The sequence below is a fragment of the Pithys albifrons genome, chromosome Z, assembly GCF_047495875.1.
Source record: "Pithys albifrons albifrons isolate INPA30051 chromosome Z, PitAlb_v1, whole genome shotgun sequence".
Classification (NCBI taxonomy): domain Eukaryota; kingdom Metazoa; phylum Chordata; class Aves; order Passeriformes; family Thamnophilidae; genus Pithys; species Pithys albifrons.
In genome coordinates, this window is record NC_092497.1 from 62,855,350 (window position 1) to 62,880,791 (window position 25,442).

A 25,442-nucleotide genomic window follows, 5' to 3' on the forward strand; every position below is an offset into this window, starting at 1 on the left:
CTGGATGGTTAGAGACATATTCAGTACCACATGCAACGGCCTGGAATACTATCCTGGACCTTGAGAAACAGGTCCTGTGGAGGCATGGCACTCCAGATCGCATTGAGTCAGATAAAGGGACTCATTTCAAGAACAATCTAGTGGCCACTTGGGCACGGGAGCATGGTATTGAATGGGTATATCACATTCCATATCATGCACCTGCTGCTGGAAAGGTTGAAAGGTGCAATGGACTGTTGAAAACAACTCTGAAAGCATTAGGTGAAGGAACCTTCAAGAACTGAGATAAGCATTTAGCCAAGGCCACCTGGTTGGTTAACACCAGAGGCTCTGTCAATTGAGCTGGTCCTGCCCAAGCAGAATCCCTCCACATGGTAGATGGAGACAAAGTTCCAGCGATTCACTTGAGAGGCATGCTAGGAAAATCTGTTTGGATTACTCCTCCCTCAGGCCAAGACAAACCCATTCATGGGATTGTTTTTGCTCAAGGGTCCAGAAACACCTGGTGGGTAATGAGAAAGCATGGAGAAATCCAGTGTGTGCCCCAAGGAAACTTAGCCTTGGGGAGAAACTAATTCTGTGCTTTGAGTTGAGTTTTGCAGGAAACCAGACACCAGTTGAGAAAGACCCAAACAAAGCTAATACTGGTATCCCATGATGTCCAATGATAAGACAACCCTGACCCGTGATCCAGTCCTGAACTTGGAACTGTGACTTTAACCAAAAGGCGAAGGATCCAAGCTGAATTGATGTTGGTGTTGATCCTTGATGACAAGACATTTGCCTCGAAGGCCTACATATGGACTACATATATATGTATATATGCACGGGATATAATCAATAGCGAGAATACAAGAATTGCGTGGAAATATTGGTGTGGGATAAGGGGTGGAGAATGTGATGCGTTTGATCCATGGCTTCCTCAGTAACTATTTGTAACTGAGGAAGTGGACATTGCATGAGTATTCCTCACGTGTTTTCCACATAGCAGAGGAGGAGGAGGGGAGATAGGAAGGAGTTTGGTCTTCCTGCATCCGGCAAGGCTCGGGGGAGCAGGAGGAGCCTGGATGGTCCCTGGTTTCTGTTGGTTTTCCTAGCTCGGGACATGGTGAGACTGTATCATTGCCTGTTCTCCTCCTTTCTTGAAGTTTTTAATTGTATTTGTCTGCTTTGTTAGGTTTGGTTTGGTTTTGTTCCTCCTCATTTCCTTGTTACCTCTTCCCTTTCCCCTTTTTTCCCTGGGGTGGGGCCCCACATAGTGTGTACAAATTGCATATGTGGTTGCAAATGTTAGAAAATATAATTTCTGTTTTAGTTCAGTTCAGTTTCTTTTGAGTTCTTTCTTTTCAGTCCAATTACTGCTGAAATGCCTGCGCCTATACTGTCAGCAATTTCAAATCAGCACAATTGGCAGCACTTTTCCTAAGGTAAAGCAAAGCAATATCAAAAATCCCTACCACAGCCAGAGAACAACAGAAGACTGCTGAATGTAAGCCTCTTGCAATGGGTGCCAGCAGGGTGATACCACTGAGTAAATGAGAAAACACTACATTAAATGTAGAGGAAAGACTGTACCTTTGCACGTGCACACGTGTGTTACTGTATTTTAGCCTTTGCAGAGACAATTGTTCAAGATATGGAGGTAAGCTGTTAAGAACCCCATGATCTATCTCTGAAATGGGCAAAGAGAACAGATAAAATGAGCACAACTTTAGAAGATCCAAGTAATAATGCAATGTCATGTCAAGTCATCGAAATCAGAAGGCATAAGATGTAGATGAGCCAGAGCTTCAATAGCTCTCAGAACGAAGTGCAGGTCCAATAAATGCACCTCACCTGACAGAAGAAGGACCTTCGTTTATCAGCCAGTACAGAACAGATAAAGGTCATCCTGCAAACGCTTGGGCTACACAATCAGATGGAGAAGGAGGAATCCATGAAAGCACATTCTGATGTATATTTTTAGGCAGGTCTTATCGGTCAAGTATGGAGCAGTCCACACACATGCAAGACACGTGTTCTACACAATGACACTGCTTCTGTAAACTGTAATCAGACCCAGTGGAAGCTGCTGTACAGCCAGCCTGGTAATGTGACCAATGCAAAGGTATTTGTTGTCCTATATACCTTGCTTTGGTTTGAACAGCCTATCTTGGAGAGACATTAAGAGGAGCTGAACTTAACTCTGTTAACAGAACTGCTGCTCAAACCAAATATACCGATAAAGCACTATCCTAATGTTAGGGAAAGGATCAGACTTTTTGCATAACAGATGAGGAACACAATGTCACATCTGAGAGGAGAAAACAGGCTGTTTTGAAGGTTTTTATAAATGTGAAAACAAGTTCTGCAGTGCAGGTTTTAATACAGGCAAACCCTAGTGGCAAGCTCTGCTACAGAAAAGGATCTCGCATTAAGATGTTACACAGTGGTCACTGAGTGACATGCAGGCTCTTCTAGTGGCAAAATGTATCTGAGTTTGAGCTCTCTTTGACTGAAAACAAGAAAAGGCAGAGAAGTACTTCACAGTTTTCCAAAATATTCCCAGACAATGTCTCTTTTAGCTTCTGTTCAAAAATGGGGCCATATCAAATACTCAGATTTATGAGAAATAGCCATAACATCTGACTTCATAACTTAAAAACCTGTCCAAGCAGTTAGAGAATATTACTGCAACCAGGTAGTTTGGTTATAAAACACCACATAAGAGTAATTTCTGAGTAGCATGAAAATGATCTCTCTGTTATGCAGAATAATATATTCTCTGTATGCTGTCTCTAACAGAAGAATATAAATGGAATCTCCAGTACATACATGCAGGTTCTGTAATCTACATATTGAATCAGTTTTCACAAATAATATATTTTTTTTTCTTTTTTTTTTTGTACCATGTTTTAGCAATCTGTCAAAACATCCACTAGGGAATATCAATAAAGGTGCTTAGAGGTGCAGTGGGTCAGAATCAAGTTTTAATATACAGAATAATGTTTAAGCTCCAACAACAGAGATACCTTAGGTGTGTAAAAAATTCTATAAATTTATGTGGAAAAAAATGACAAGTAGGAAAGTATCATCCTAGTGGAATTACAGTTATCAACAAAATATGACTGACCATTTTTCCTCTGTGTGGCACTACATCTATGAAAAATACTTTATTTATTGCAAGGCAATGAACTATATTTCTCAACTGTCAGGACTGAGTCATCACACACCCAAGTCTATAGTGGAGAATTTCTCGGTGGGCACACTCTTTTCTGCCAGTTTAAAAATTGAACTTCTTACATAGTTCTCAGTTCCATGAATTACATCTCCATGTGAACATTTTCACAGCACAAAAAGTGTGCAGCAACTTTCTGGAAAGAATGCTACTGATTTCAAGAGGACTATTATGCCACAGTAATAGAAACTATCCCTAAGGCCTCAGTGAAATCTGGAAAAAGGCTAAAAGAGTAATCATTGAAAGAATATATGAAAAAAACCCTTGCTTTCACTGGGACAGATACAACGGATTAAAGGATCTACAGGCAAATCTAAGGACAGAGTGGGTGTAGCAGACATCCTCTGAGTTTCCTTTATCTGCTTTGACATCCCCTCAGGTGCCAGAACCATGCAGAAAACCTTAATCTGCAGCAGGACATAGGCAGACAGAGAAATGGGTAAACCTGGTTTTGTTCAGCTAATTTGTACCCATAAAGGAAGCAAACAGCTTTTGGTGTGCACTCTGCTGTCTCTGCTTTCCTTTCATCATGTCGTATGCCGCTGAGGCATCTCTGCAGGTCGGTTTCATCATGAAAATTCAGTCTGTCGTGCCTGAATGAGTTTTGCAAAACCAGAGCTGTTTCATCTGTTGAGGAGTGAGCAGAGTCACTGCAAGCATCTGAGAGTAATGATCTGCCTCTCACAGCAAATGATAAGCCTCTTTATTTATCCTGCTGTGTGGCAAGAAAGATGGGACTTAGCTGTAAATAGTAATATCATTATAATTTTGGTATCACCAAGTACCAGGGATACACCTCTGTGCACAGCTGATGAGCTTCAGACATTAGTTCTTTCATTAGTGCAGAAACTTAATGTCTAGTTACTTTAATGGATAATAGAGGGCTGTGCAGGGCCATGGGCCACCTGGACTATTAGAGGTGAACTGCACAGCAGTGCAGGGAGACTCATGAGCTAGAGCTGAAGACATCAGTGCTAGAACAGAGACTCCTTTCACCACCTGGAAGTGAACCACCCATGCATAAGACATTTTCTTTCCCATGTTGCCATTGCAGTATGCCAACCCCCAAATAAAGTAGCTTGGGGTTTTATTTCCTCTAAACAGTCTCCATAAGCATCTGTGCAGTAGAAGTCTGCCTGTGCAGCCTGAAGGCTACCCAGGTATCAGGCTGATCTGGGTCCTGAAAGTACAGGAAATTTAGACAAAAAGTTAGTTTTCATCACTTCTTTGGACTTCAGCTCAGAACTCTGTCAGAAGAGCAGAATATTTATATAAAGAGATTAGTCACTACCAAAATAAAAGCAAAGGCAATTAGCATCTATTATGTTTTCATTGCCTCAGAACTGCTGCTGCCCATATTAGGGCACTTCCAAACCAATAAATTCCAGAGTCTTCTATATTTCTAACTTGGGAAAGCAATTATGCAGCAGTAATGCCCAGAAAAAATAAGTTCAAATTTGACACAAATCTAGAAAGATAATGAAAACAAAGGAAATAAAAAAGCTGATAGACTTGCTTAGGTGCTTGTTTAAAAACCATTAGAACAATGATTCGGGTAAAATTCCAATCTCTTTTGTCCCTCGAATGCAGAGAGTATGCACTTCCAGACCTTTGAGAAACACATCAGAGTTGATTCGGAAAAGTAAATAGTGACTGAAACTTAACTCTGCTTCTTTTTTTTTTCCCCAATGAAAAAATTTGAAATATTTGACAATGAAGTTATCCATTATCTATCCTACTGCTGGATTTCTTTACCAAATTAAAATAGTTGCTTCTCTTTGCCTTTTAAAATATTTTTCTTTAAAAATTAAAATAGTTGCTCTTCTTTGCCTTGTATATTAAAATGATTTAAAATAACAGTATTTTTAAAATAAATCTTTTCTCCTTCTTAAAAAGGTGGGAGTCTTTTTATCTCTGACTACAAGGCAATGTGGCTTCTAAAATTGGTTCACTCATAAACAAAACAGGTTCCTTTGCTGCTAAGCTACAGGGTTTCCATTAATTTCAGTAATGTGTGCCCCGCCAGACATATGATTCTCATTCAGCACTACTGCATTAGTTTCTTTTTGCAACAAGTTATTTTTATTCTACTCTCCTGGGATACTCTATCTACTTGATTTTTAATTTCAGCAAATTCCCCAAAATGGGCAACTCCAGCATTTTATTAATAGGAAATGAAGAGTATTGTCTTATAAAGCATTTCCCCAAGATTCAATAGCGGCTGGAGCCAAAGCTATTACAGTCTCATTCAATAAAATCAATAACTATAAATCAGTGCTGAAACGATTTTATTTGTTTGGGACATAGAGATAAAATTAGGACTCAGGATCAAGTTTCCAGCAGAAGCTGCTTGTCTGCCAGAGCCTTTGCTCTCTACAGTCTGCCCTGGTCACCATCAGGCAGCAAAAAGAAACCAGACAGAGCAGAAGTGCTGGTGGCTGGGCCGGCCCAGAAGGGCACTGGAGGCAGGCTGGGGGGGCATCACTGCTTGAGGAGACCAGCTGCTCCTGCTGCCCACTCTGCCTTGGGCATGTGCTCGCTGTGGGTGCGCGGCTGCCACAGCAATTCCTGTCGGAGAGAAGCAGCTCTGACATGGCCCTGGGGCTCTGGTGGCCCATGGCTGTGCTTGCCAGCATATGGGTGCCACCTTGGAACACTCCAGCTCCAGAGCCACAAGCTCATGGGCTCAGTCAGGAATTTGACTTTAAAACATATAGATAGATAGATAGATAGATAGATAGATAGATAGATAGATAGATAGATAGACAGACAGACAGACAGACAGACAGATAGATAGATAGATAGATAGATAGATAGATAGATAGATAGATGTATATTTCTTTAATACCTCGAGACAGCATCAAGAGAATAAGCCACACACTTGTTCCCAAGAAGTACTTTACTGATAATTTAGGGGAGAAAAAAAGGGAGAAAAAGTTCAAAAGGGCATCACACATGACAACAAAACATCCTGCCACAGCACTGACCCAGAACATACTAATCCATACCACCCAGTCAAAATCCAAACCCTCCAGCTGTAAACTACTGTTATGGGTTTAGCCAAGTAGGCCAAAAAATTTAGGCTTTAAAGTTCAGAACAGGCCTGGGACTGTCAGCTGACTTGACTTGAGCTGGGCTAGCTAACAGCTGACTTCTTCTAGCCAGTAATGCTGTATTCCATACCATATTCCATCATCTCAAGAAGGGGTAAGAGCCGATGTGGGAGTGGCTTGGTCAGTTGCTTCACAGCTGTGGTCCCAGCAAGACACTCTGCCGTCCCAGGAGGGATGGGGACACTTGAGCCCAGAGCACTGGCTCACCATCATGTTATCTTAGGGAAGTAAAATGTTTGTTCGTGGCTTTTCTCTCTGCTTAAGTCTGTCTGTGGGGAATTGATTTCTCTAGATTGATTTCTAGTTAAAATGGTAGAATTTGTGTTTACTGGGAAGTGGAAGGTTATTTTTTGTTATATATATATAACTTGTGTAAGTATGTGTTATATTGTAGTTTTGTCTTAATTTTCTCTTTTCTGTATAAATACATGTAGTTAGTTTCGGCAGCATAAACCTGGTTTAGAGATGGTTTTTTTTTCCTCTCCCTCTTCTTCTTTTTCTCTTGGCTAGTTGGGTGGGGGAAGGAACACTTTTTCTCTGTCTTGGACAGTTGGCATTTGGCCTCTGATCCTCCAGCCACTCTGGTGTTCCAGGCCAGGGTGAGAGGCAGTGTTCCCACTGTTCCTGCCAATCTGAGGCTGGGTTAGGGGCTCCAGGAGATGTGGAATGTTGAAGTTTTCACAGAATGGTTTTGACTGGCAGCTGCTCCAGGGTTTCCCTGTGCGGGCTCCAGGAGCCTGCCATGAGGGATACGAGGTCACCTCAGATCTACGAGGTTCGACTCAACCCTTCCCTACTACAAGCACACGCGTGCAGCCCCTCAAGGTGTTTCCAACCCAACAATTACTGATCTGGTGTCTAACATGAGGGCATGAAGGGAAGGGGAAAGGCAGTAGAAGGGAGAGAAAGCAGCAAGAGAGACTGTGTGAGGGAAATAACAATTTATTGCCTTTTTCTTGAATACAGAGCTGCAAGAGCTCTACTAATGCTGCCGGTGGGGCAGGGTCTTGGAGAGCTGGAGAGAATCCTGGGGTCTGGGGAATGTCCTGTTTGGGGGGTGCCAGGATCCCATGGGCAATCACTCCCTGCCCTGCCTTGGAGTGGAGGGGCAGTGGTTGCTGCCCTGGGTAGAGGAACCTGTCACTGCCACCGCCTGTCCTGGCTCCTCCTGGGGCTGCTCCTGCTCTGCAGGGATGGGCACAAGGCATGGCAGATTGTGATGCCTGTGTGGAGAGGCCTCCAAAGTCTTGGCTTCTTTCTCATCCTCAGAGACTGCAGGGTTGCTGGCAGGAGTTCCCTCCTGTGAGTTGGTGCAGCTGGAGCTGGAGTTGCTGGAGCTGGTGCTGTCTGCTGCGATGTCGTCATCATCGTCAGCAGTATGGGAGTGCAGCAGTCTCTGGGCCTTCTCACTGCACAGGCCAGCAATGATGGAGATGCTGTCCTAGACTAGAGGCACTGTGTGTTCCTCCAGGATGTTCTGCAGACTCTGGACCATGATCCCCACATTTGGACCAAAGACACAGAGGGTGTGCAGGATGCTGCTCTGTGCATTCCTTGCCAGCTACCACTGGTCCCTATAGATGGTCTCCAGCCTTCGGTGCAGCCACAGCCTCAGGGGGTTCAGGAGCTGCTGTTGTTGATGGAAAAGTTCTGCCCAGAGGTCAGGCAGGATGCCGCCAACAGCTTGGGGTGGTGTCTCAAGAGAAGATGGATGGGATGCCACAGGAGCTCTTCCTGCCTGGCTCATGGCATCTGGCAGCTCATCAGGGGCTGTCATCACGATCTCCTTGCAGGCCTCAGAAAACCTGACAGTCTCTATCCTTCTTCTGCAGAGCAGGAACACTGTATTTACTTGTGTCCACCGCAGGATGCAGCCTCATCAAAAATGATGGTGACAGGGCAGAGCAGAAGCCATGTCCTTCTGGGTGTCCTGGCAGATGGGGCAGCTGCTGTCTGTCTCCGAGGCCATTTTTGTGCTCTGCAGTGCATTGGGAAGAACTGAGAATCAGGACCTGCTTTCCTTCTCTGGTATCATACACTGCCAGAGAGGAGGAGAGGGTTAAATGACCAGGCCCCTCAAGAACAACACCCTACCAGCACCTTAAGCCCTATCCCTTCCCCAGCCCCTGTAGAGGATGTTTCCTTACACAGCCAACCTTCACTGCTGCAAGCACCCACAGTGCCCAGCTGCCTGAATCAGGGAGGGCCAGACAATGCGGAATGATTACTCCGGGTCTGCACTAAAGTCCAGTCAGCACAAGAGAAACATGCATCAGTCCTATAGTCCTGTCTGGATGGAGTACAGGCTGTCACACGCTGCTGCTCAGAGATCTCACCTTCCACCAGTGGGTGATGTCGCAACAGGATGTCCTTCCCTGCCAGTGCATGGTGTTAGGAGAAAAAAGGAAAGGCTGTTTCTTGTTTTCAACTTGTACATTTCTGTGTTGCTCTCCCTTGGCCACCTTCATCATAAACCCATGGCCCTGTGATTCACCTCCACTACTGATGCCTTGCCAAGATTTCCTGTGAGGGCCAGAGTGATGGGACCAGTCAGTATGGACTGACTGCAGATGGATGACCCTTCTTCCTCACTATCTTTCCCTGGGCTATGCAAGGATTTGGAAGACTTGAGTGGTTAGTAGCCAGAGAGTCTTTCTCCCCTGTGGCTCATTTCCCTGCTGGCAGGGAGCAGCAAAAAGAGATGCTTAGCTCCAGCCCATCGGCTGCCACTGGCACTCACTCACAGTGCCAGGTCTCTCTCCACTTACCAAGTCTCCATGTTTCTTGAAGCCAGTGTGTTGGTGCTCCTCAAAAACACCAGCAATGGGGCTTGGCCCCACACCTGCACAAAGAACTTGCAGTTGCTGTCCCTCCAGAGCAGGGTAGAAGGGCACTCTGCTCACCACTCTGGAGAGGCCAGGATCCATCACCACTTGGACTGTGCTGTCCCATCACCCCCTCTTGCTTCTGGTTACTGTCATCACTGACAGGCATTAGCCCAAGCATTTCTTTTTCCATCTGGGAGAGCATCATCTGTTAGTTTGAGGGCTGGCTGGTGGGAGGTGAGGGTGCTGTGTGTATCCACCACATGACTCTGCTGTAGGGTGAGAGATCTCTCCTCAACCTCTGCAAATGAAGTATGTCCACTACCATACTTTGATGTTTAGCAATCTCTACCCAGAAAAAGATGGAATTTTGTTCAGGAGCACTTTTTTGTGTTGTTATTGGGAGGGGGATTTCTCTTTGCTTAAGTACCTGCTGCATTGTGCCATTTGTATTTCTTTTCATTTGGATTTGAACTTTAATTACTTTTTAAGAGTTTTAAAGGTCTGAAGAGGCAGGCAGGACCTGGAATTTCACAGTATCTAGGTATTTCCTGTTTCCTGTGAAAGCCAAGGTAAAAAATGCCTCAGGAGATGCATCTCATACTTTAAAAGGACTCTGCCCCAAGGTACTGTAAGAATCATAAGTTCTTTGCACACATACCACAGAACTTACCCTAATTATCTCACTGACTTGATCACACTTCATTAATTTTCCCCCCTGTCTCATGTGCCCTGGAATCATAAAATGACAGAAAGCCTGGGCATAGAAAGCACCTGTAGAGATCATCTAGTCCAGTACATGTGCCACTGTCAAGGTCACTTTCTACTTGACAGGCCCAGCAGACCCTCATCCAACCTGACCCTGAACACTGCCAATGAGAGGCATCACAGCTTCTCTGGGCAACCTATTCCCATGTTTCAATGGAGCAGAAGGACAGAATCCCCTTCTCTGACCCACTGGATGTCCTTCTTTAGACAGACCAGGATACCATGGGCTTTCAGCACTGCAAGCACACAGCGCTGCCTCATAGCCAGTGTTTCATTCTCCAGTATCCCCCAGTCCTTCTCCACTGGGCTGCTCTCAATCCATTCATCACCCCTATTATTTTAAGTTCTGGAAGGTGCCTTGATAAAAGAGGAGGCATTTCACAACCTGGGAAAAGAGTTACAGTTCAAAGGGATCGAGGCTGAGCCAAGTGGCAGCATTTAACTACACACAGGGTAGACATTTGCCCTTGACCAGATGGATCGTTTGCAGGTTTGGGCTGCAAAATGTAACATTTGGGGAAGAAGAAAAGGGCACAGATATTCATGTTTGCAGCAGCTGAAAACTGGCAGTATTGGAACATGTAGCAGTTCATGGAAGACATCTCTCTCATTCAGGATTTTCCTCTATGTTGGAAGAGGGTGCAAGTTCTGGAGTCTGCACTCACCTTTTGCTTGGAGGAGGACCTCGACCAGGGGAGAGCAGCAAGTGCTGTGACGGTGATGGAGACATGCTTGGTGCACCTGAGGAGGAGGAGCAGCTGAGGAAGTGGAGTGCTGCAGGGAACGGCTGGCTACTTACGAAGAATTTAGAAAGATAGCTAGGTCATGCAGAAAAATAATCAGGGAAAGAAAAGTAAAATTTAAAGTTAATTTGGCTAATTCTGTTAGGGATAACAAAAAGTCGTTCTATAAATACATTAATAACAAAAGGAGGGGCAAGGAAAACCTCCATTCTCTTTTGGATTTTGAGGGGAATATAGTTAACAAAGATGAGAAGAAGGCTGAGATACTTAACACCTACTTTGCCTCAGTTTTTATCAGTAAGACAAGTGGATCTCAAGATAACTGTCCTCTGGAGCTGGTAGACAGAGACAGGAAGCCAAATAGCACCCCTTGTATTCCAGAAGAAAATAGTGACTTACTGAGCCAGCTGAATTCTCACAAGTCTATGGGACCAGATGGGATCCATCCCAGGGTGATGAGGGAGCTGGCAGAAGAGCTTGCCAAGCCACTCTCCAACACCTTCCAACAGTCCTGGCTCTCTGGGGAGGTCCCAGGCAATTGGAAGATGGCAAATGTCACCCCAATCCACAAAAAGGGCTGCAAGCAGGACCCTGGCAACTACAGGCCTGTCAGCCTGACCTCCATGCCTGGCAGGGTTATGGAGATCATCCTGAGTGCAATCACACAGCACCTTCAGGTTGGACAAGGGATTAGATCCAGCCAGCAGGGATTTAGGAGGGGCATGTCCTGTCTGACCAACCTGATCTCTTTTTACGATCAGGTGACCCACCTGGTGGATGAGGGGAAGGCTGTGGATGTGGTCGATCTAGACTTCAGCAAGGCCTTTGACACTGTCTCCCATAATATACTGCTGGAAAAGCTGGTAGCCCATGGCTTGGACAGGTGTACCCTCTGCTGGGTTAGGAGCTGGCTGGAGGGTCGGGCCCAGAGAGTGCTGGTGAACGGAGCTGCATCCAGCTGACAGCCAGTCACCAGTGGTGTTCCCCTCGGGTCTGTGTTGGATCCAGTCCTGTTAAACATCTTTATTGATGATTTAGATGAGGGGATTGAGTCCATCATCAGCAAATTTGCTGATGACACCAAGTTGGGAGGGAGTGTGGACCTGCTGGAAGGCAGGAGGGCTCTGCAGAGGGATCTGGATAGACTTGAGAGATGGGCTGATTCCAATGGGATGAAGTTCAATAAGGCCAAGTGCCGGCTCCTGCACTTTGGCCACAACAACCCCCTGCAGCACTACAGGCTGTGCACAGAGTGGCTGGAGAGCAGCCAGGCAGAAAGGGACCTGGGGGTACTAATTGACAGGAAGCTCAACATGAGTTAACAGTGTGCCCAGCTGGTCAAGGAGGCCAATGGAATCCTGGCCTGTATCAAACAAAAATAGCGTGGCCAGCAGGACCAGGGCAGTGATCCTTCCCCTGTACTCTCAGTTGGTGAGGCCACACCTTGAGTATTGTGTTCAGTTCTGGGCCCCTCAGTTCAGGAAAGATATTGAGGTGCTGGAGCAGGTGCAGAGAAGAGCAACAAGGCTGGTGAAGGAACTGGAGCATGAGTCCTATGGGGAGAGGCTGAGAGAGCTGGGGTTGTTTAGCCTGGAGAAGAGGAGGCTCAGAGGTGACCTCATCAGTGTCTAGAACTACCTGAAGGGAAGTTATAGCCAGGTGCGGGTTGGTCTCTTCTCCCAGGCACTCAGCAATAGGACAAGGGGGCACGGGCTCAAGCTCTGCCAGGGGATATTTAAGTTGGATATCAGAAAGAAATTCTTTACAGTGAGAGTAATCAGGCATTGGAATGGGCTGCCCAGAGAGATGGTGGATTCCCTATCCCTGGAAGTTTTTACACTGCGATTGGACGTGGCACTGAGTGCTATGATCTGGTAAATTGAATGGAACTGGACAAAGGGTTGGACTTGATGATCTCGGAGATCTTTTCCAACCCAATCAATTCTGTGATTCTATGAATGCCTGGCATCACCTGGGAAGTGCCAGTGTCATTTAGTCCTTGTTGCCTACCAGGGAAGAAGAGAGACCCTGGGGCTGCAGGCAGTGTTACTGAAGAGCAGGGGAAGAAAACACTCCTGTGATTGAACTGCAGCATTTCCATTTGGGAAAAGCAAATCCAAACTTTGACTGAATGGTTGCACTTCCTCTGTACACTCCTTCTTTCACTACTGTAATGGTTTGACCCATGGCTTCCTCAGTAACCATTGTATCTAAGGAAGTTACAAGTATTCCACACCTGTCTTCCCCACGTAGCAGGGGAGGAGGGGTTTAGATTTTTTCTTCTTCCCTTCCTTGGCTGGGGAGCTCGTGGGTGGTGGTTTGTCCTAGTTCAGCAGGAGGGACCAGCTAACCCTGTGTGGGGGTGATCAAAGCTGTGTATTCTACCCCCTCTATCATTCCCCATGGTCAATGGGCCATTAGCAGCAGCTGCCCAGGGAGCCACTGTCACCTTCACACCCAGCCTGAGGGGGGTGGAGCTGCTAATGGGCCATCAACATGTTGCTCAACACCCCCTGGCTCCCAGAGTTAATCACCCATTGTGTGAGTCCCCGCCCAGGGGGAGGGACTGAGTGCTCCCTGAGGGTACATAAGTGGTGGGTAAGAAGACCTCAGGAACCTCTCGTCGGATCCAGAGCAGCAGCAGGACCTTGACAGGAGGAGATCCCCGCTCTCGCCGAGACCACAGCCCTCACCTGCACCAACAGGTTTTTCTTTTCCTTTTGCTCTGGACTTGGGGGAACCACAGGGGTCTCAGCACAAGGGCAAACAAACCCCCTTGGGTTTGTGCCCCAGGACACTGGGTTATACTGCTGGGGTTTTGTGAGTTGAAAGCAATTTCCCTTGTGTGTCAGTGTTGTTATTGTAATATTATTATTAAATTTTAGGTTTGACTTATAATCTCTCTTGTGCTGAGTTCATTTCCCCTGCTGGTTCACCTCTAAACCAGCACATGGTTGAAGCCTGATCCCTCCGGTTGTTGGTGATTCTCCTGTCCTGTGTGAGATTGTTTCATGCTTGTTCCCCTTCCTTGAGGTTTTTAATTGTGTTTGTTTTGATTCATTTGGTTTCCTTAGGTTGGGTTTGTGTCTTTCCTATTTTCTGGTTAATCAGTCCCCTTTTTTCCCTTCCCTTCTCCCCTGGGGGTGGGATCCTATGTACTGTGCATACAGTGTGGTTTGTGAATGTTAGAAAATATAATTTATTCTTTTTATTCAGTTCAGTTTCTTCAGAGTGCGTTTCTTTTTGTTTGTTTTTTTTCTCTTTTCCTTTGCTGGACAGTTTCTGGGAGGGGGAAGGGGGGCCAGTCCAGGGTTGGCAATAGCTAGGCCAAACCTGTTACAACTACAAACAAACCAGACAAACATGTTCCATTGAGAGTTATCATCACATGATTGGCTTGACTCTGAGCAGGCAAACCAAATCACTTAACCATCTGGTACCAATTTGGCCAGTACTGGATTTGTGTAAGCTTATATATATATAAAGGTTTTCTTGTATGTGCACATGTGTGTGCTGGCACAGGTGCAAGAGTTCTGCAAGGAAAACTTTTGTAAATTTTCCATACAAGCTGACTTTTATAAACATCCAAGCTTACACAAATGCAGTTTACAAAAGTTCTCCTTGTACAGCTCCCAGCATACATATGTACACAGACACACATGCACTAACTTACATCCTTCAGGACATTTCTACAAGAATCTTGTACATGACAGAGAGTTCCTGTTGGGAGCAGCAGTTGTTTCTTACTAACTGAAGAATCACAATAGAAGAAATTTCCTTGTACACATAATTATCATCTTGGGATCAGACCTTGTAGAAACTACTCTCCGTACAGAGCTTTGTTCATTGAGGATGGGAGAGATGAGGGCAATGCAAGGAGTCAAAAAGTATCTAAAAGGGTTGTATTTTCCCTATAACCTTGCCACATCTTTAGCTCCAGGGAAGCTGTGAAGGTCAGGCCCACATATGTTAAAATAACTCATCTCAGACAAAGGGATGGGACTGCCTTGCCCAGAAGGCAGGGACACAGCATTGAACCTTTGGCTCCTGCACCAGAGTCTTCATTCAGCCTTTTGCCTTCATGCAGCCTTTCTTCTGGGAGCAAGGGTAAGGTGTGTTTTATGAGATCAAGCTGCTCTTCTCTTCTCCTCACACACCAAGCCTGAATTTCTTCATTCTGCTTGAAGACTGGAAGCTCCCGTTCTAAGAGGGTTCAGATAAACTGGGCTTTAATGCTTTATAACTGAGAAGCTATTTCCAAAAGTACATGAAATACTGGAGTCTTAGGAGCAAGGGGAAGAAGCCAGGCAGGACTCATTTTGCCCACTCACTCCAGCACTGTTTCCCAGGTGAAGTGTCCCTGAAAACCCCCTGAACTCCAGGATCTCCCCCACTCTGCAGTCCCACAGCCAGTGCTGTACCCACTGCAGGCTCCTGACTTATTCTGGGTCATCCCTCTAAGGCTTGGCTGTCCCACCTCCTACACACTGAATGGAGAGGCACAGCAGCAGAATTCAAATGTGGGTAGCGATTTCTTTATTTAAGGCTCAGAGAGTTGAAATATTTGGACATTCTGCAATAACTGAGTTCACAGACAGATCAAGGCCTGGCTATTGCTTTATTGGTAGTAATAGCACTAATAAAAGCAGTAGTAAAAATAATACCATGAAGAGAAACTTTAAAAAAATCAAATAAAAAACTTTATGACAACTGAGTCAGATGAAATGCAGTTTTTTAAAACATTCTCTTAAAAAAATAAACATCAGGGAAACTGTGTGCTACTACCAGGACTCCTTATGAAGAAAAAAAATAGAAAGAGTGGTTCATAAAAGGAAGCATGGAGTGCGAGCAGTATGAGAGTATCAATTCCAGGTAACTCATTCTGAAATCAACAGATGCCAGTATGATGCAATCTGGTCCACCTAGAGAAGAAATTCAGAATGACAAATACAAGGTACTGGATTCTGGCCAGTCTATTGCCTTCCACACTTTTTACCTTCTCTGGCAATTCTTTGTTAACATATAACTCTCCAGATCAGACAGTTTCCTTAGAAACATAGAACCACAGAATGGTTTGGGTTTGAAGGAGCCTCAAAGACCAGTTCCAACCCCATGCCATGGGCAAGAATACCTTTTCCATTAGACCAGGTTGCTCCAAATCCCATCCCACCTGGACACTCACAGGGTTGGACCAGCCACAGCTTCTCCAAGCAACCTGTGCCAGGGCCTCACCACCCTCATTGCAAAACAATGCGTCCTGTCTAAATCTTTTGGTCCTTGCCCTGGCATTACAGGCCCTCTAACCTTACTCTTTTGGGGCTTTTTTGCTTTCTCTTTTGTTCTCTTTGCCTTTTCTTGAAGGGCTTTCCAGATGAGACTCCACATAGTCTTTCTACTGGAATCTCATGGCAGCAATACACTCATCATTCCAGAGGGGTCAGGAGCACTGGGACACATTTTTTCTAGTCCATGAAGTTCATTAGTAGTTACCTCTCTCTTAACTTTTCATGTGTTTTTATTTTGGTTCCTAAAGGCTGTCTTTCCTGTTGTATTTATCTGCTCCCCTAACCAAAATCAATTAACATCACATTCACTTGGGAAAGTGATCAAGTATCTGAAATCTGCATTCACATTCACTACACTGAAGGCCTCCCATTCATCCTGCTGCCTGTTATGTTTTATGTTGAATTCAGAGATGGAAAGGGTGCATAGAAAAAGAAAAAAAGCAAGAAAAACTCTCAGCAGCTGGAGAACATTCTTATCATTATATTGATATTCAGAAATGGAAAGAGCCCAAATCTAATTCTCAGTGCAGTATCTATGACCAGCTGGGAACTATAACCCACAAGATTCAGTGAAGTGAGTAAATGTGAGCTAAATGTTGATGGACTGGAAGACAACTCTATTGTCTCTTTATTTAATAAAAGGGCCTTCTTTAAAAAAAAAAACAAAAAACAAAAAACAAACCAACTTGCATATGCTAATGTCTTTCCATTTTTTCTCAATGCCTTCTACCCAGCCAGTGTCCACCACATCCCCACTGTGCTACAGTATCTAATTACCTGTAGCAAACAAAGATGAAGAGAGAAGTTTGCCATAAAGTTCAGCCTTCTGAAAGAATGATTTCTATTAAAAGATTCCATCAGGTCTTTCCAATTAAACCTCTTTCCTCCATTAATTCCCAGTTCTCATAAATACTACACAAATTCATCCTTCATGCAGGGCCTTGTGCTGACTGTCAGTTTGTGTTGTGATGAATGTGTTTCTTTATATTGGCTTGATTGAGTCGATTCTGACTTCTGCCTACTCGTATGATTGTCTTTTATCTTAATTTTCAGATTTCTCAGTCAGAACTACAATGTCTCAGTAAAGTGCTCCTGACAACTGACTCCTTTTTGCCAAATTTCAGATGTCTTGACAAAGATCAGTTCTTTCCTTTTCCCTTCACCTTTACTGCCTCAGGTTCAAATGACAGATGGTGTCTTATCAGCCGTGCAACATTGAAAAATCAGCTTTTCAAGAAGATACCAGTTACAAACCACTCTGTATTTCCAACTTTATTTTTGTAGCCTCTCCATCACACACTCCACACTTTGATGTTAGAGAACAGTCAACATATTTTGCTAGTACAGCTTCAAAGCTGGCCTCCCCTCTCTGTTTTAGCCTGTAGCTAATAAATACAGCAAATGCTTCAACTGACTTCCTGTGGTGATCTGGAAAGACAGATGGAAAAGGTATTTGACATTTCTTCCAATCACCTCTCTGCTTCTGTGGAGTTGCAGTCCAGGCACACAGCTCTCCCCAGTGCTGTTTAACCTGTTCACAGCACTAGTACTTTTCTCTTTTACCTTTCTACCATAAAATGATCAGGAATCACGACAGGTCATCCAAGGATGTTGCATCCATGTTCTTTGTCTTTAGTCCAGCTGTCCTTTTTCAGCTCCACGGTGTTGCTTCTTCACTTCCTGAGAGCCTCTTAAAACAAAATCCTCAATGAAGTGATTACAGTGGTTTGATCAATCAAAAGCTTAGCAGGTCTGGAGGGCTGAGGCTGAACAGTCTTAAGCCATAACTAAATGAGGAGTCACCAGGATTTCAGCAGGAAATGCCTTTGGTTTCTAAGGCAGCTGCCAAAGGGCTGAGCTTTCCCTGAGTTCACTAGGATCCATCATGGAAACAACAATTTCAAAGATTCTTCGTCAAAAATTAGGATATCCAGGAAAAGGAGCTGACCAAGATGATAAGGCAGTTCTACCAACAAATTCTTGTTTCTTGGACCTCACTGTGAGCTTGTTAGCTGCTATTTCATGCGATGTATCTCCCTTCTTGTGGATTGGGCTTGAAAGCATAAAAAGATCAAACACGGAATAGCATCCTTTTTTCATAAAATTTTATGTAAGTCCACACTCGGCAACGATACGGGTTTGGTTTCCAAGCCTCTCGCTGTGAAACCTTATGGCCACCAGATGATGTATTGAAGCCTTGAAATCTTTCCCAGAGCTTTCTTGCTCTGCGGGCAGCCAGGACAGAGGTGTGTCATCTCCGCCTGTCACCGCCGGGGCGCGGGGACAGGGTGCGGCTTGGGCAGCGCCCGCCACACTCGCCGTCCCGTCCGGGCTCGCTGTCGCGCGTCTGTCGCGATGTGCGTGCAGCTCCCAGCCGGGGCTCTGCCGCGCGGCGCCGTCGCAGCCGAGGCCGTTGCGCTCCAGGCTTTGCGTGCGCGCGGCCCCGCGTGTCGCGACAGTCCGTCGGCGACCGGCGCGATGGAGGAGGTGCCGCTGCCCGCTGGCGTCAGCCCCGGCACCTTCCCCGCCAGGCTGTGGCAGCTGGTGAACAGCCCCCGCGTCCGCTCCGTGCGCTGGGACCCGCGGGCGCAGGGGCTGCTCGTCGATCGGGCGCTCTTCGAGCGGGAGCTGCTGAGCGCGGGCGGCGCCGTCGGGGCGGGCGGGGATGTGGCGGTGGCGGCCCCGGGCGTCTTCAAAGCCACGAACTTCGGCAGCTTCGTGCGGCAGCTCAACATGTACGGCTTCCACAAGACGCCGGCGCTGGCGTGCATGTGCAGGGGCTGGGGCCAAGCCTCTCTTACAGATACTGACATACTCTTCCCTCTGGTTCCCAGATGTTCATGTGCTGTACCTGTCTGTGAGGGCTGCTCTGCGCGGGAGGAAGCGACCAAGGGACAGCTTGTGAAACAGGGCAGCTGTAATCCCTCTGTATATAGTTCTGTTTGAAGATGGGTATAGTTACATTTAAATATATTGTTATCTTTATAGATGTATGTAGAGAAATTTATAAATTAATATTTATTTATACTATATTAATATGATTAACTATTTCTTTATTACTCTGTACTAATATGCAGTTTTATTTAAAGATGTTTAGAGATAGGTAAAGTTATATTTATAGATGTATGTAGATGAATTTATATATCAGTATTTATTGATGATATTTATTAATAATACATGTTACTTTTTATTAATTTATTAATTTAGGATAATATGGAGTTGTATTTCCAGATGTGTATGTTTATAGATATCTACAGTCATAGCTTTATATAGTTCTAGAGTTACAGGGATATGAATGTTTAGGTATGTATATTGATATTTGTAAAGGCATATGTTGCTTTTTCACCTCTTTGCTCACTCTGCTGCCTTTTCCATCCCTCGCTTTTCCTGCTGTGCCGCCTCTGTCCCCACTCCCTGTGCGGGGCTGTGGGCTGGCGGCTGCGCCGGCTGGAGCGGCAGTGCCACCCCCAGGTCCTGGCCACCAACACCCTCCTGGGAGCGGTGGGAGCTGCTGGGGGAACCAGGCACCACTTCCCAAGGAGCCACTGGAGGATGGTGAGGCTGAGAGGGCCGAGGGGACGGTGACACTGAAGGGACGGGGATGGTGAGGTGATGGGTGGCACTGAGCGGACAGTGGGGCTGAGAGGGCCGGGAGGCCTGGCAGGGATGGTGGAGACAAAAGGGTCTGGGGAACCTGGGGGGCATGGCAGGAATTGATGGGTCTGGAGGAGCTGCCAGGGATGGTGGGACTGAGAAGACTGGGAAGTGGCAATGGCTGAGGCAGGTGGCAGGACTAAGTGGCCTGGGGATGCTGAGGGAGATGACAGTTTTCCAAGAGGATTGAAGGGAGTATGGGAGAGCTAAAGAGACAAGTTAGTTGCTGAAAAGCCCCAGAACATGGGGCTTTTTCTTTCTAACCCTCCTTGGGAGGGTATGAGATTTTGTAGTCCCTTATAGAGATACAACTGCTGCCAAGGGCCATGGACATGAAGACAGATATTGACTCAATATCCCCTTTGCTTCCCAGATGTCCATCTGCTGTAGCTCTTCAGGAGGGCTTCTGTCTGTGGCAGGGAGTTACCAAGAAAGGGCCTGTGAAGCTGGGGCAGCTGGAATTCCTCTGTATATACTTACATTTAGAGATGTGTATAGTTACACTTATGTAGTTACAGATACATGGATAGATACTTGGATAGGTAGACTGATATTTGTGTAGGTATATTTATATAGGTATCTAGTTATATATGTATATTGTTGTATCTGTAGTTATGTTTACATATGTATACAGTTGTATAGCTATGCCCTTATATTGCTGTACTTACAGGTTTATGGATATTTAGATAGGTATATCGATATTTTTATAAATATATTGATATATGTACATTGTTATATTTTTACAAGTATACTCACGTATGTATATCTGTAGTTATATTTACATATGTATACAGTTACATAGCTCTATAGTTATAGGTATAGCTATAGGTATATGGATATTAAGATTGATATATGGATATTTGTATATTTATAGAAGGGTTTGCTTATGTATATATTTACATACAATACATCATTTATAACAATATAAGATATATATTTGATAGATCATATTTAAATCTCTATATTGTTTATGTTTCTATAGTTACATTTAAACGTGTATAGACTTTTACAGTTCTATAATTATTTACTTTAAAGGTTTTATTTAGCTAGCTATATTGATACATATGAATTTCTGTATAGGTTGTAGAGTTGTAAGCTTTGGTAATAAATTATATTTTTTAAACTTAAATAGATATTTGTACATTTATGGATCAGTAGCACATAAATTAATTTTTTTAATTTAAATAGGTATTTGTACATTTATGGATCAGTAGCACAGCTGTAGCTATTTGCAATAAATTTAGTTTTTTAATTGAGTTGATTTCTGTGTATTTATGTATCAGTAGTGCAGGTGCAGCAATTTGTAATAAATTTAATTTTTAAACTTAAACTGATTTGTATATATTTGTACATTGGCAGCGCGGGTGTAGAAATGTTCAATAAATTTAACTTTTGACCTGACAGAAGTGTCGATTTGTGTTTTCCAAAGCAATCAGCAGATGTAAATGTGATGGTGCTGGAGGATTTTGGCCGTGACTGGAGGGGACTGGGGGAAAATATCCAGGCATGTTCTGCAAATCCCCCAGTTCCAGTAAAGCTGGGGAATGATTTCGCATAGACAGCAGAGCCACGCATTCAGTAAAACCTGCTTAAACACATAACAAGAGTGGAAACTCGGTGCTTAAGCCAGAGTCAAACCTGCACTATAAAAATGAATTGAAAATATTATAATGAGAATTTTTAGTGCAGAAAACTTCTCAATCTATCATTTATTAACCTCTGTCACAGGTGGGTGTGAAACAGCCACCTACTGAATAAAAAGACCCTTAAGGAATTTGAGGATTTCATATGCTGACCAAAATGTTTCAGGCAATAGGAAAAAAAGTCCTATAAAAGACCAAAAAAATCCCTAACACATGAAGAATTCCAACAATTAATAAAAAGGGTACTTTATCCACAACCTGGAATCCTTTTAAGCAGGATCAGACTGTGTCAGGGGTTCAAAGGAACCGAGTTCTTTATTGAGATGGTGGTTGGCTTTTATAGGGTGTGTGGTTTGAGGGTGGAGCATGTGTGGAACATGGAAATTAAGGGGTTAGGACAAGCACATATTGAAAAAGTGATGCAATGCACCAAATATGAACCAAGGGGAAGGCAAGAAGGGAAGCAATAGTGAAGGGGCTAGAACTGTCATAACTGGGGAATATGAAAATAACCACAATAGTCAAAACTTTTCAATAACAAGAACTGTCACAACATTAAACAATAGTCTCTCTGATGATAGTGTCCATGGGCTCTGAATGCTCAATCCAATGTCGATAGTCCTCTCCTCCACTTCTAGCTGCAGGGATACCTGGACACTTATTTGCTGGTAGTGCTGTGGGTATTTTTAAGATCGGAAAAAAGCAGGTGATACTTCCATGGTTTTGCCATGCTGAGAGTAAAAAAGTTACTTCCAGAAACACGTTTGGAAGCAGATGAGTTTATCCATGACTGTATGTGCCACAGCTGCATTTGCAGACAAGTACATGGGTACAGGAGTGATTAAGCTTGTATGGGCTGGAGGCTGCCTTGTGTTAATCTGGTGTGTCAGTAAAAAGGACAAAGATCCCCGTAATTTGTATGCAGGCCAACTCCTTGGCAAAGACATGCCTCTTGTCATTGTTGTTGAGAAACTTTGGAGATTCAGAACTTGTTACTGTCACTGATCCATTTTTCCCAGTCTAACCCCTCAGGACTGATCTGGTTCTGCACTCTGTTCCACTCAGCAGCTGAACACATTTCCTGCCATCCAGGCTTCTGCCAATGCCGGGGTCATGCCCAGAACAGGGAACACTTGTGCCTGTGCTGATGTGCGGCAGCACAGACTCATCATCCTGCTCGACCTGCACATCATCTGACTCGTGCTAGAACCGTCCCTGCCTATGAGTAAATCTGGAGGGGTTTGGTTCAAAAAGAAGTCAAATATTCAGAAGGTTCCCTGGGAGACCATCTCAAGGAGAGAATGAGGGAATGAAAAACATTCTAAAGAAAAGCTAACCCTTCCTCTGCCTCTTTTGGAAGAAATAAAAGTAGAAATTTCTTCATATGCAGCCACAAATCGTTGGAGCCTTGAGAGCTGAGAAGCACAAGCACAAGAGCCAGGAAACTTTGTACATCCAGAAAACAAAGAATTTTTTGAACACATAGTTAGAAAACAATGTGTACTCCATTGTATTTTTAGCCTGAGGTGTTAAAGCTGTCCACAGTAGGAGAGCAATAATGACAACCTGAATTATTTTATAATTCCACGTCTGAAAATTCTCACAGAAAAAAGAGAGAAAACATGGCCAAACAGATGTGAGGATACTCTTGGGAGCCAGATTAGATGCCCCAAATCACCACTGTCTAGTTACATCTTCAGCAAAAAAAAAAAGTTAAATATTAAACACTTTCCATGAAAGGCAGATTATGCTTTCCTTTCTCCCTTCATTCACCTTGCTGTGTAAATAGGAGAAGTCCTTCTACACTGCAAAGATTGTTTTCTACATGGCTTGAAAAGAGAGAAAAAAGAATTGTAATTTTTAGAATGAAATTTGGATTCTGGTGTCACTGGATTTGCTCCATTATTGGCTTTGGAAATTAGAATCAAATCTGTAAACTCCTAACAGAAAACTGACTAGCAGCCCAAAGAGAGCCTTGAGTGTGGCCCAGCTGTGTTTGCTGCATGCTGCAAGGGCGAAGTCAGGAACAAAATGGCCTTTCATTGCAGGTTGAGTTTCCATATATTGTTGTCTTCACAACTGACTGGGGTAATGCAGCCAGAAGCTGTGGGGGTACGTGAGTTCTAAGGGTGACCTGCTTCTCCAGTGAGGGATAATGCCAGCCCAAAAGCCAGTGTTGAGAAGTCTCCTTGGTACTGGAGATGAGCAGGCTGTAATTTCTGTGTAAGAGTCCTTAAACGGGACCTCCATGCCTTATGCTACTGACCATGAGTAGCTGGTTGCCTTGCTCAGGATGTGTTGGGCAGCTCTTTGGAGTTTACAGCCAGCCCCATTCCCTGCTGCTCACACCAGCCCCTGGCCAAGCAGGAGGTAATTCTATGTAGGCAGCCTGGTAGCTCAGTGGCAGGAGAATAAAATACACAGTGGAGTGTCAGAAGGTGCAGCCACAGTCCATTATCTCTTTCAGCTGGACATGGAGAAAGTGGCAGGAAGAGCACTGATGCTGGCAGAGCAAGCTGAGGGAGGAAAAGCAGTAGCCGGTCCCTGGGGTAATGAGAGCCATCCAAATTAGGACCTGTGCTGTGCTGTGGAGCTAATAGACAAAAACCCAGCAATGCCCTGTTTGGGACTGGAGCCCTCAGTGAAGATGAGGGTGGAAATCTGACTCACATAAAAGAGAGAAAAAAATTTTTCTTTGGTGTCTACCAGAGGTTGGACAGGGCTCTGCTCCACCTGATCTAACAGAAGGTGTCCCTGCTCCAGGCATAACAGTGGGAAATAGATGGTCTTTAAGGTGCCTTCCAACCCAAACCATCCTGGGATTCTATTAATTACAAAACCATGTGCCTAAGGACAAATCAAACACAAGGAACGTGGGTCCCCCTCTGCATGATTGGAGGTTGCTGTAATCGCTTGTGGCACGTGGAGACAGGTTTGTTCTTTGGAGAGACTTTCAGGGTCCTACAGTGTCTATAAGTGACTGTTCACAATTCAGTGACAGAAGAGATGTCAGGACAGATACTTATTGGTTAACCTGCCTGTGAACCTGATGAGACAAAGTATGTTCCTGTTATTGCAGTGTCTCCCACACACTGTACAGGCAACGAGTTATATTTGTTCTGCATTTTGAATATGCAATGTTCATGCACAATGCTATATGCATGAATACCAGCTTTCAGTCCTAATTCCCTCTTCGCACAAGGGTATCTAATCCATCAGAAACATTTAACAAGGAGTCATAATAGCTTCAGCCTTGATAGGATGGGTTGCTTGATCAGTGAGATGAGTTATGGTAACTTGTAATAAATCCCACTCTTTCCAGTTGCAGTTTGTCCTTTATCACTCCTGTTGCTTAGAAATCCCTTGTTTGCAGGGGAGACTGAATGCAATTCCTTCATACAGATGAGAACTGTTCAATTCAGGTTGATTAAAGGGGGAGTTTTCTGTTATTGTGACAAGGCAATGGAAATGACCTGTTTGCTGTACACCCTGGAGGAGGAATGAAAAGGGAAAATAAACATTTCTCTTAAGAAGTACCTTGAAAGAGTTTTTCGTATTATCAGAAGCAGCTATTCTGCTATTTACCTGCACAATTATGCATGCACGACCACCATTTGTGTGGCTTAATCTGGCCTTGATATTGAACTGCAATTGCAAAATCTCATCAAGTGTGTTGCTATGCTGCGAGCTACAAAGCAGAGCAGAAAGACCAACATTCCTCATTAGGCTCTTGGGTTGGAAGGGCCATTTCATTTTTGCTCCCTTAGCTGTCAGCCTCAGATCTGCTGTGCAAACACTTCTACACTGAACCCTCTGTATTTCTTGGATACCAACATAGGTGCAAGCCTGATGCAAAATCCTCCAAAGCATCACACTGGTTTAGACTGACAGAACTTACAGTGTTGCAGCACAGAACTCACTGTACCTGTTCCTGCAAGTCTCTGTATTATCAAACCTGGAAGTCATTTCTTCAGTGGAAACGGAATTAGTGCCTTGCTCTCTGGATGTGGGAGTGTTTTACACTTGTCCTGCCAGGTAAAGGGGATGCAAATTTGTTCATATTGACCGTTACAGTCAAATCTTTGGTTTGAGACCAAAAGGGAAACATAACTTACGAAGTAATTTGCCTGGATTTTTTTGACATGAGAAGACACTGTGTTCTCCTGACAAGAGTGATACTGTCCTTGTGAGTAT

General features: G+C 44.5%; 1 protein-coding gene across 3 annotated transcripts; it reads left to right on the forward strand.

The window, feature by feature from the left end:
- The first annotated feature begins 1,054 nt into the window (after positions 1-1,054).
- On the forward strand, positions 1,055-21,005 carry LOC139684935 (heat shock factor protein 5-like). 3 transcript variants are annotated; one of them, XR_011699999.1, is made up of 3 exons: positions 1,055-1,108; positions 18,786-19,506; positions 19,979-21,005. XR_011699999.1 is itself a non-coding variant. In XM_071581348.1 (3 exons), exons 1-2 carry the CDS (start codon positions 18,307-18,309, stop codon positions 18,895-18,897), a joined length of 492 nt encoding a protein of 163 aa, XP_071437449.1. In that variant the 5' UTR covers positions 18,237-18,306; the 3' UTR covers positions 18,898-19,555; positions 19,979-21,005. The 3 variants fall into 3 exon arrangements, 2 of the variants coding, with proteins under 2 accessions (XP_071437449.1, XP_071437448.1); XM_071581348.1 differs by lacking the exon at positions 1,055-1,108 and adding an exon at positions 18,237-18,686 and having other exon boundaries at positions 18,786-19,555; XM_071581347.1 differs by lacking the exon at positions 1,055-1,108 and adding an exon at positions 18,237-18,686.
- The last annotated feature ends 4,437 nt before the right edge of the window (positions 21,006-25,442 follow it).